Below are 12,366 nucleotides of genomic sequence, written 5' to 3' on the forward strand. Positions count from 1 at the left end.
CGAGCGGCGTAAGTCTCCTACGCCGTCGTATCTTGGGGTGCATATTTACGCTGGCCGCTAGGTGGCGCTTCCGTTGTTTTTCGCGTTGAATTTGTAAATGAGCAAGATACGCCGTACGTACGCCCGTCGCAATTAGTTACGCCGTTTACGTAAGACATACGCCGGCGTAAATATAAAGCAGGTCTCTAGGTGGCATAGCCCATGCAAGGTATGGACGTCGGAACAAGTGTATCTTTTTACGTCGTTTACGTAAGTCGTACGTGAATGGGGCTGTGCGTAGGTTACGTTCACATCACAGGCATTGAGCCGGCGTATCTTTGGGCGTAAATACAACGTGATACTGAGCATGCGCCGTTCGTTTGCCCATGCATCTACATGGGGTCACGCTTAATTTAAATACAACACGCCCATGACCTGCCTACTTTGAATTACGCGCGCTTACGCCGGCCGATTTACGCTACGCCGCCGTAATTTAGGATGCAAGTGCTTTGTGAATACAGCACTTGCCTCTCTAAGTTGCGGCGGCGTAGCGTAAATAAGATACGCTACGCCCGCACAACGTAAAGCCGCCCTACGTGAATCTAGGCCTTGGTGTTTGGTCCAGACATTTCTTCCTTTGACCACTTCTTCAAGGAGAATCCCTGAGACGAGTGCATGGAACAGTAAGGTAACGGCAGGCCCAAATCCAGACCAGCAGCTCCTTCATATGTAAACTTATGAGCACAACTGTACCTATTCATTTCAAATGATATACATACTGGCCGGGATTCAGAAAGGACTTACGACGGCGTATCTCCAGATACGCCGTCGTAAGTCCAAATGAGCACCGTCGTATCTATGCGCTTATTCAGAAAGGCAGTTACGCCTGAATTTGGCCAAGATACGACCGACGTAAGTCTCTTACGCCGTCGTATCTTGGGTGCATATTTATGCTGGCCGCAAGGGGCGCTTCCATAGATTTACGCGTCGAATATGCAAATGACCTAGATACGCCGATTCACGAACGTACTTGCGCAAGTCGAATTAAGCTACGCCGTTTACGTAAGGCTAATGTCCAGCGTAAGTTTACCCCTCATAAAGCAGGGGAAAGTCATTGTTAAGGTATAAACGTCGGAACAGCGTCTTTTACGACGTATTTTACGTCGTTTGCGTAAGTCGTACGTGAATGGGCTGGGCTTAAGTTACGTTCACGTCTAAAGCATTGCGCCGACGTATCTTAGGGAGTATTTACGACGTGATTATGAGCATGCGCGCGCATGCGCCGTTCGATCGGCCATGCATTTACATGGGGTCACGGTTAATTTAAATACAACACGCCCACGGCCTTGCTACTTTGAATTAGGCGGGCTTACGCCGGCCATTTTACGTTACGCCGGCGCAAGAAAGGGACCAAGTCCTTTCTGAATACAGTACAAGCCACTCTAAGTTACGTCGACTTAGCGCATATCAGATGCGCTACGCCGCACTAAAGATAAGACAATCTCTCTGAATCCCGGCCACTGTATGCATTCATTTTTTTTTTTGCATAATTATAAATTCTTTCTGTTTCAAGGTTTTATTTTTAGGATCATGTTCTTGATAAATTCTTTTGATATTTACCATGGTTCTGGTACCATGTTCTCCCTGCTGGGAAAACACAATGGGTCAGATTCATGAAGCACTTACACCGTTTTTTTGGTAGATGCGCGGCGTAAGTGCAGATTTGCACCGGCGGATCCCTGCACCGTACCCAGAGAACCAGATTACGCCTCCAAATAGACTTCATCGCCTCGGTGTAACCTTTCCACGCCGGCGCGGCGTTGGCGCAGATTTACGCTGGTCGGATCTGGCGCGGCCATGGTTTTTGTGTTTTAAATATGCAAATGAGGTTGTTGGGCCGATTCATCAACTTAAGCTTGACCGGCGCAGGCTACTCCCGGTGAGCGGAGCTGAAATTTCCGGCGCCAAGTTACACCTCATAAAAGCAGGGGTAACTTTGCACCAAACTTGCAGAGGTCAGCTGGAGAGCAGCTAAAGCAGCAGCGTTACAAACGAACTGAGCAACAACACTTGCTGGACAACACATCTGTGTGCCAACATGCCAGGGGCAGCCGTGGTCCTTGCACTATTGCGTCGAAGGGCACGTAGGAGGGCACGGGAGAGGATCTTCCGCCCGCGCATTAACGTCTTTGACATGGGGGAAGTGGAGGTGTATCGCACCTACAGATTCAGCCGTGAAGTCATCCTGGAATTAACCAGCATCCTGCAGGATGACCTCACCAGCCATAACTGCCCCACCACAATGCAAACGACCTAGCTTGGGAAAAAAAAAGCTTAAGTACATTTGCACCTGCAGGGCGAAAGTCTGGGCTGATTTATGGACTGGGCATTGGTAGTGGGCCGGCGTAGCTCAGGGATCACGCCAGGGCGCAGTTCTGAGCATGTGCAGATTGGGGCATTTACCCCTGGATGTCACTGAGCATGTGCGGTCTAAGATGCGCCCCGGCGTGACCCCTGCGCCACGGTCGGCACTTCATTAGCATAGGGTGACTCCCAGTTGGCCTTACCCCGCCTTACGCCTTCTAAAATCCGCCCCGCTGGGGCATCGTAGACAAAAAAAGTTTCTTGAATCACCTAACTGCCTCTCCGCGCTGGACCAGTGTAGTCTAAAAATGATGCACCACGCCGGTGCAAATCTGCACCATTGTTCATGAATCTGGCCCAGTGATTATTGCTAGAGGCTATAGCCACTTGCAAAAATTGCATGTAAAAATCCGACATGCTGGCTGTACCCAGGTCAATCAATGCATCGAATTGGGTACAATCAGCCTGCCCATAGATGGTTCAAATATCAGCCAGTCCCTGCTGAATAGAGGATGCATTAAGGTAAAAGAAAAACCTATTGGGCCGGATTCAGAAAGGACTTATGACGACGTATCTCCAGATACGCCGTTGTAAGTCCAAATGTGCGCCGTCGTATCTATATGCTTATTCAGGAAATCAGATACGCCTGAATTTTGCCAAGATACGACCGACGTAAGTCTCCTACGCCGTCGTATCTTGGGTGCATATTTACACTGGCCGCTAGGGGCGCTTCCGTTGATTTACGCGTCGAATATGTAAATGAGCAAGATATGCCGATTCACGAACGTACTTGCGCCCGTCGCTGTAATCTACGTCGTTTACGTAAGGCGTTTTTCCGGCGTAAAGTTAAACCACCAAAAAGCTGGTCTAAGTCGTTTAGGGTATGGACGTCGGAACTGCCGTCGGATTTTACGTTGTTTACGTAAGTCGTACGTGAATGGGGCTGGGCGTAAGTTACGTTCACGTCATCCGCATTGAGCCGTCGTATGTTAGGGAGTATTTGCGACGTGATTCTGAGCATGCGCGCGCATGCGCCGTTCGTTCGGCCATGCATTTACATGGGGTCACGCTTCATTATAATACAACACGCCCACTGCCTTGCTACTTTGAATTAGGCGGGCTTGCGCCGGCCCATTTACGTTACGCTGGCGTAAATATGGGAGCAAGTGCTTTGTGAATACTCAGCTTGCCTCTCAATGTTACGTTGGCGTAGCGCATATGAGATGCGCTACGCCTATCTAAAGATGGGCTGATCTCTCTGAATCTGGCCCTTAGCCTTTAGAACCATTTTAACCTTTTTTTTTTTTTACTCTTGACAGTAGTAAATAAGGACAACTGTTATGTACAAATCATCTATGTTCCCTCTAAGCATGTCTCCAAAATATTTATGCGTAGCATTCAATCACAAACTAAACTCACCTCCTGTCAATCATCTGGTAGCATCTCTTCAGCCATCCTAACCCAGGCATTCTTCTTCGAGGTGTGGCACCATTTAAGTAAATAATCATGTAATCCTCTGCCACCAGCAACTCCAGACTGCTAATAACATAACTGCCAAAAACAAATAAATGTAATTAGATAAAATATGAACAAAGGAGTTTTGACTTTATTGCCACTGCATGTTTGTAATGTAAAAGGATAAATGCAGAATTTTGGCACCCTTTGACATAACTTATGCCCAATGTCAGAGTACCTATCCAGTGCCTCTTCCATTTCCCACAGTCACAAGCACTTCGGGGTTTTACCTAGTGTATCCTGGTAATATCCCATGAATGAAGGCTACATTTAAAAAGTTAGCTCTTTACCAAAAACTGCCAATGCAGGTGAAGGGGGTGCCTGTACATAAAAACAAACTGTGCAACTCTGACTAACATTGGTCACTTATTACCAATGTAGATCATTTACATACCTCCCGAAGCTTAAATAAAAAAAACTCCCAGAGATTACATCATCCCGTCCTGCTTTGTAGCTAAGACAATCCCAGCTATTAATGCACCCCCCCCCACCCCACCATCACTGGAGAGAGCTACCAGACCCCCACACATGTGTGCCACTATTTCCTCCATTGCAGAGAGAGCGCATGCAAAGTGGTTTGATATAGTGTCTAAGCAACAATTTAGCAACAAGGCAGAATGGGATGATGCCATCTCTGGGTATTTTTCAGTCAGGCTTGGAAAGGTACATGACTGGCCTATACCTATAGCATGGCCATTATTTAACTTTGGTCAAAGCGGCACAGTTTGTTTTTATTTACAGGTGCCCCTTACATGCATAGGCAGTTTTTGGAAAGGTGGACTAACCCTTCAAACTCATTTAGGGTGCGCTGCCACCAATCGAGCATGGAGTCCATTTTGTTCCCTGAGCTTCAAAAGACTTTTGCTGGATTTGGGCCTAGCAACCCTGCATTTGCAGTTTCTTCAGACTCTGCCGCAACCTCACTGCACTTGCAGTCTCTGCTGCATCTCTTTTGCCCCAATGCCTCTGGCCTCTCTCACCGCCCAGTTCCCCATTACTCAGGACCTACAGTACCTTGCAAAAGTATTCACCCCATGGCTTTTTACCTATTTTGTTACATTACAGCCTTTAGTTCAATGTTTTTTTAATCTGAATTATATGTGATGGATCAGAACACAATAGTCTGGTGAAGTAAAATTAGAAAAATACATTTTTTTTTTTCAAATGCATTTGAATTTGCACAGAGATTGAACATCTTATGAACTTTTTTGGGGGATTCATTACATGTGTTTTTGCACTGAGGTTCATGCATGCACATGTCACTCTACTCATGTTTTCTTTCTCATGAACTTTTGATCATCACTATTTGTATGGATGTCATGCACTTATCAGCATTGTATGTAATATAACTTATGTTGGCATATTGATCACCATATTTGATCCACTGTTCGCGCAGCGCAGCTTAATTTTTATTTATATTCTGTTGATGTTTTATCTGACATTTTTTGCTGCAGCAGCACTCATTATATATTCTGATCTCAATACTTTGTGGCATTGATTCAACATTTTACATCAATATCAATTCCACACCTTTATAGACCAGCGCAGTATCACCCCATGAGGCTGGGTTCACACTACTACACTACTTTCATCCTACTTTGCTCTGTGTTCAATGTTTCCCTATGAGAGCGTCTTGTAGCGTCCTACACAAGTCGGTCCGACTTTGAAAATTCTCCCTGTACTACTTTTGGTCCTACATTGATCCTACTTCAGGCCCATTGAATATCATTGAAGTCGGACCAAAGTAGTATCCTGTTCATGAAAGTAGGATGGATGTAGGACCAATGTAGGATAAATGTAGGACCAATGTAGCAGAGCAAAGTAGGATGAAAGTAGTGTAGTAGTGTGAACCCAGCCTTACACTTGCTACTTTGGTCCGACTTCAATGATATTCAATGGGCTGAAGTAGGATCAATGTAGGACCAAAGTAGTACAGGGAGCATTTTCAAAGTCGGACCGACTTGTGTAGGACCAGTTAAGACAGCTCTCATAGGGAAACATTGATTTTCACACGTCATGCTACATGAGCTCCCAATGTAGGAGCGTTTGTCGGACAAGTGTGAACCCAGCCTGAGGCTGGGTTCACACTACTACACTACTTTCATCCTACTTTGCTCTGTGTTCAATGTTTCCCTATGAGAGCGTCTTGTAGTGTCCTACACAAGTCGGTCCAAATTTGAAAATGCTCCCTGTACTACTTTTGGTCCTACATTGATCCTACTTCAGGCCCATTGAATATCATTGAAGTCGGACCAAAGTAGTATCCTGTTCATGAAAGTAGGATGGATGTAGGACCAATGTAGGATAAATGTAGGACCAATGTAGCAGAGCAAAGTAGGATGAAAGTAGTGTAGTAGTGTGAACCCAGCCTGAGGCTGGGTTCACACTATACTACACGTCTTTCATCCTACTTTGCGCTGCTACATCGGTCCTACATTGGTCCTACATTGATCCTACATTGGTCCTACATCCATCCTACTTTCATGAACAGGATACTACTTTGATCCGACTTTGTGATAGTCTGACTTGTTCTTTGACCAATCAAAACAATCCCAGAGTGAGATAAATTCCTTTTACTGCTGCTGTAATCACATGTCAGATGTCAAAAGTCGGATAGTTAGGACAAGGCTCCTACTTTGGTCCGACTTCAATGATATTCAATGGGCTGAAGTAGGATCAATGTAGGACCAAAGTAGTACAGGGAGCATTTTCAAATTCAGACCGACTTGTGTAGGATCAGTTTAGACAGCTCTCATAGGGAAACATTGATTTTCACACGTCATGCTACATGAGCTCCCAATGTAGGAGCGTTTGTCGGACAAGTGTGAACCCAGCCTTAGGCTGGGTTCACACTACTACACTACTTTCAACCTACTTTGCTCTGTGTTCAATGTTTCCCTATGAGAGCGTCTTGTAGCGTCCTACACAAGTCGGTCCGACTTTGAAAATGCTCCCTGTACTACTTTTGGTCCTACATTGATCCTACTTCAGGCCCATTGAATATCATTGAAGTCGGACCAAAGTAGTATCCTGTTCATGAAAGTAGGATGGATGTAGGACCAATGTAGGATAAATGTAGGACCAATGTAGCAGAGCAAAGTAGGATGAAAGTAGTGTAGTAGTGTGAACCCAGCATCAGGCTGGGTTCACACTGATACAAGAAGACAGTCATCCGACTTTCATCCTACTTTGCTCTGCGACATCAGTCCTACATTGGTCCGACATCCATCCTACATCCTACATCGATCCTACATTGGTCCTACATCCATCCGACTTTCATGAATAGGATACTACTGTGCTCCGATTTGTGATAGTCTGACTTGTTCTTTGACCAATCAAAACAATCCCAGTGTGAGATAAATTCTTTTTACTGCTGCTGTAATCACAATGTCGAATGCCACAAGTCGGATGGTAAGGACAAGGCTCCTACTTTGGTCCGACTTCAATGATATTCAATGGGCTGAAGTAGGATCAATGTCGGACAAAAGTAGTACAGGGAGCATTTTCAAAGCCGGACCGACTTGTGTCGGACCAGTTAAGACGGCTCTCATAGTGAAACATTGATTTTCACACGTCATGCGACATGAGCTCCCAATGTCGGAGCGTTTGTCGGACAAGTGTGAACCCGGCCTCAGGGAACATTGTGCAGTTATAACCAAGCCACCATTTCTAATTTTTAAAGACACCTTACTAACTGGAACTCACTGATGTTGAGCAAATGTTGTACCTATACCAGGAAACTACAGATCAATCAACCAGACATCAATAGTATATAAGGTCTTGAGGGAATTTTAAGGGACTCAATACAGATATTTTGTCTGTTATAAAAGTATGAAAGACCATTCTTATGAAAGTCTTATGAAAGACTACTCTTGTGAGACCAACCTGTCCTGTTATTCTATAAAGGAAATAAGTGAGAAATTGTACGCTGGATGTAGATTATCTTGGCATATATACTGTACCTCATAAACGTTTAATTCAATAAAATAAGACCTGTTGGAGTTGAAGAAATCATATGCATAAGGATAGGAAAATGTTTACATTAATAGGTCCAGACAGTAGTTATCGTTGACTGGTCTAAAGTTGTAAGTAGTGTGCTCCAGGGTTCTGTCTTTGGGCCAATGCTAGTCAATTCATTTATTAATGATATATAGAGGTTGGAATCAGGAGTAAAAGTTTTACATAAATGAATAAAGCTGACCATAAGACCCCTTTTACACTGGAGCGTATTGCAGGTGCTATAGCGTTAAAAATAGTGCCTGCCACAAAGCTTTTGATAGCATCGAAAGGCATTATCTGTGGGCGGTTATGCGCAAATTTGGGTTCGGGGATAGGTTAATTTCATGGGTTCAGCTGTTATATTGTTCGCCGGTGGCGCACATCAGGGAGGGGGGCCAGTTGTCACCTAAATTTAAACTATACAGAGGTACAAGACAGGGCTGCCCCCTGTCTCCTCTGTTGTTTGCCCTGGCCATAGAGCCTCTGGCTGCAATGGTCCGCTCTAATACTGTACATCTATAAAGGGCTTCCAGTACGGGGAACTACATGGAAAAATAATGATGTACGCTGACGATACGTTGTTGTTTCTTGGTGATACATCTGCTTCTCTTCGGGAGGCTATGAGGGTGATAAGGGAGTTTGGGGAATACTCTGGTCTAGTCATAAACTGGACGAAGTCTTCTCTGATGTTGCTGGATGAGACGCCCGATCCCTCGGTGCTGACCATGCAGGACATCCCGCTTGCAGGTTCCTTTAGATATTTGGGTATACAGGTAACCCCCAGACCTCTGGATTATATTGGACTTAATTTGACCCCCTTGCTTAACCGCTGCCGAGATAGTGTTAAAGTTTGGAGCAGGCTTAAGATATCCCTTGCGGGTCGCGTAAACCTTATTAGGATGATTGTGATGCCACAGTTGCTCCACAACACCCTGATGGTCATCCCTCGCATTAATTAATTTTGCATTATAAACTCGATTTTCTGGTCGCTTCTCTGGCAGTCAAAATCGTCCAGAATAAAACTAGAACAGCTGCAGCGCCCAAAGGAAGCTGGAGGACAGGCGCTGCCCAACCTTGGCTTTACTACTTAGCCACACAGTTACAGCACATAGCGAGGGCAGTGCATCCCCAGTGGGAGTTGCACCTGAACTTGTTGGACTCCACTACCACACTGCTTCGATCTACCACAGGGTCGGGTGTGGCGGATGGTCTTGAGGCCCTACACTTTAGTAAGTCCAATTAGTTATTCCCTACCTATGTACTTCTGCAAAAAATTTGGAATAAGGTAAGAACAATGCAAGGGGTGCAGGGATTCACTAAATATAGCCCCATATGGGGTAACAATTACTACCCGGAACTGGCAAAATTACCCTATGGTATCAAGTGGTTACAATTTGGAATATCTCATCTGACCCATATTTTCCGAGAGGGAAGGCTGAGGCCTTTTTCAGAGCTTAAGGAAGCCTTTCGACTTCCTGACACAATGCACTTCTACTACATGCAGCTTTGGCATGCGGTTAGGGCCCAGGGTGAGGGGGACCAGTGGTCCCTGGATTCCACCTCTATTTTCAACTACATGCTTGATGTTACCACCTATAAGGACTTTATCTCCTGCAGCTATACAATGCTCCTCAACCTTTTCCACGGGGACTCCCCTCTTAAGGTGGTGTCGCGGTGGGAACGAGATGTTGGAGCAGTGGGAGGAGGCCTTGCAGGCTGTTCCCCTGTCCTCTCTGAATGTGGCTCAGCGTGTGTCGCAGCTATTTATTCTTCTGAGGGTTCATTATACGCCAGCTAGATTAGCTCGTATGGGGGTGAGGGCGGATGCCGATAGTACCAAATGCAGTAGGGACCACGGAGATTTGATCCATCTCCTTTGGAGGTGTCCGAAACTCCAACCTAAACATTGCTTGCTTGGTATACTAGTCACACTCCCACTGGAGGGCATCCATAAACAAGCTGTAGCGAGGGTTCTCTTCCAGGCTCGAAAGTTGATACCGAGACACTGGAAATCCACGGAGCCCCCTACGTTGCAGGAATGGCTTACCCAAATGGGTGACACCATTCGCTTAGAAAAACTGGTCTATCAACACAGGGGTAAGAGAAGCAAATTTGATAGATTATGGGCCCCATGGCTGGACGTTCCCGTACTGGCCCCATTGGATCTGGTTTATGACCGATTGTTCTAGTATCTGTTATTATTTTCACATTTCCAAATACCTGTATGGGGAAAAGAGGGGTGGTCAGCTTTTTGCAGTGGAGAGTGGTTTGCCAATGTTTGTTTAGACTGTTTTGTATATTATGTTGCTCTTATGTATGCTTAAATGTGCAGGTCTTTTGCATTTGCTCTGCTCTGAACCATGTATGTGTAAATACCTTTTGTGCTTAATAAACACGTTTTGTTTGATAAAAAAAAAAAATAATAATTAGCGCCTGCAATATGCCCTTAAATATCTGGCCCTTTTCACACTGGAGCGGTGGCACTAACAGGACGGTAATGCACTGCTTCAGCACCGCATTGCGGGCGGTTTTAACCCTTTCTCGGCAGCTAGCGTCCGCGGTAAAAATAGCAGCGTTTTACCGCCAACGCTATGGGTGGCACAGTGTGGAAGGGCTCTTATAAGCACCCCTGTAAGTGATAAATGGTTTGTTTCAGCCCTCTAACTGACACCTTTGCTGGACAGCTTGGTCTGTTAAAGTAAGTTGAAAAATAACAGGTCAAAGTAAATAAATTAAAGCCTAGGGAAAAAAAACTAATGCAATCACCAAATCTACGATAAAATCTATATAAAAGCACAAGTAAAAAATATGTATAATATATAGTTCCTTATAAGAAGGTCTTAGTTTGATAAAAATGTAATCTTTACTTACAGAAATAGATTCTCCATGATATAATGGTAATCAGGGCAGCCACTGTCTGGGAGAAAACAAGCAGCAAATACAATGATGGCATTTAGCCCCTCACCATAGTATCCTGTACACACAAAAAAAAAAAAAAAAAAAAAAAATCAGCCAAAAGGTTAAAAATGGTACAAATATTAGACACTGGTGTTATCAGTTACAGACTCACCTCCATGTGTGACCACTTTCATATATGGTTTTATAATTTTTAGGTCAATACGATGCTCTTGCTCTCCAATAATAACTGTTCTCCACAAGCGTCCATTTGTAGCCTCCCCCCCTTCAACTTCTTCATCATCAAACAGGTCTGCGCTGTACCCAGGTATTTTCTTGCCACTTGCAACAGGCGTGTCATCTGAATTTATTTTTTATTTTTTTATAAATATAGTCATTTTGAGTGAACATCACAAATACAATACTAATAAAAATAATTACTATTATTAGTTGGAGTAGTAATAGAGAATAGTGGTAGTCCTATATGGCCTATAAAAAAAACAAAAAACTTGATGATGGTGAACTTGATGAAAAGATTAACTATTCTGCATAAATTTTTACAAGTCTTTATAATTATTTCATAATTATTTTCTAGTCACTTTATATTTCAATGTATTTTTATTAAAGAAAAACAAGTTCCGAAGTAGACAGACACATATGCTGAACTAAACAAAGTTTTTCGGGTCATCATCATAACAATACAGAGATATAGAAAATATGGCCATAACACATTCTAGTCACTTTAAAAATAAATCTGGCTTATTAAAATGATAACAAATGTCTACTTCAAGAAACTAAAGATATCAGTGTTTATGCTCCTGCATTCAGGAGCTAAGCTTTTCCCCCAGATACTTTATCCAGCAGGAATGATTTCAAGGAGCCCATAATGAGAGAGGCTGCCATTGCTGTCATCTTTTTCTGAAAATGCTAGTAGCATGGCTGTCTTGCCAGAATAAGCATTAGATGTTTTGATTTCATTCTGGCTTTCCCAATCTGCATACTACTTCAGACTTTAGGATCAATGACTCAGATGCCGCATACACACGATCATTTTTCGGCATGAAAAAAAACGACGTTTTTAAAAACGTCATTTAAAATGATCGTGTGTGGGCTACACATCATTTTTCTGCTTCTGAAAAACGACCAAAAAAAAATTCGAACATGCTGCATTTTTTAACGTCATTTTAAAAAAAATTGTTTTTTGGGTTGTAAAAAATGATCGTGTGTTGGCTAAAACAACGTTTTAAACCCGCGCATGCTCAGAAGCAAGTTATGAGATGGGAGCGCTCGTTCTGGTAAAACTACCGTTCATAATGGAGTAAGCACATTCATCATGCTGTAACAGACAGAAAAGCGCGAATCGTCTTTTACTAACACAAAATCAGCTAAAGCAGCCCAAAGGCGAATAGAACTTCCCCTTTAGAGTGCCGTCGTACGTGTTGTCACCGCGCTTTTTTCATAATTTTTTAAAAACGATGGTGTGTGGGCAATGTCGTTTTTTTTTTTGTTTACAAAAGTGAGCAATGTCGTTTTTAATGATGAAGATGGAAAAACTTTGTTTTTTGGACATGCTGAAAAACAACGTTTTTTTTTCATGCCGAAAAATGATCGTGT

General features: G+C 43.7%; 1 protein-coding gene across 3 annotated transcripts in view; it reads right to left on the minus strand.

The window, feature by feature from the left end:
• The window catches only part of ATCAY (ATCAY kinesin light chain interacting caytaxin), a 100,055-nt gene that overhangs the window by 74,088 nt on the left and 13,601 nt on the right, over positions 1-12,366 (minus strand). For all 3 annotated transcript variants that reach the window (XM_040322209.1, XM_040322213.1, XM_040322215.1), the window contains 3 exons: positions 10,928-11,113; positions 10,729-10,831; positions 3,763-3,894 (listed from right to left, as the gene is read on the minus strand). In XM_040322209.1, the coding sequence (XP_040178143.1) occupies positions 3,763-3,894; positions 10,729-10,831; positions 10,928-11,113 (421 nt within the window). The remainder of the gene's footprint in view (positions 1-3,762; positions 3,895-10,728; positions 10,832-10,927; positions 11,114-12,366) is intronic.

This window comes from Rana temporaria, chromosome 1 (genome assembly GCF_905171775.1).
Source record: "Rana temporaria chromosome 1, aRanTem1.1, whole genome shotgun sequence".
Taxonomy (NCBI): domain Eukaryota; kingdom Metazoa; phylum Chordata; class Amphibia; order Anura; family Ranidae; genus Rana; species Rana temporaria.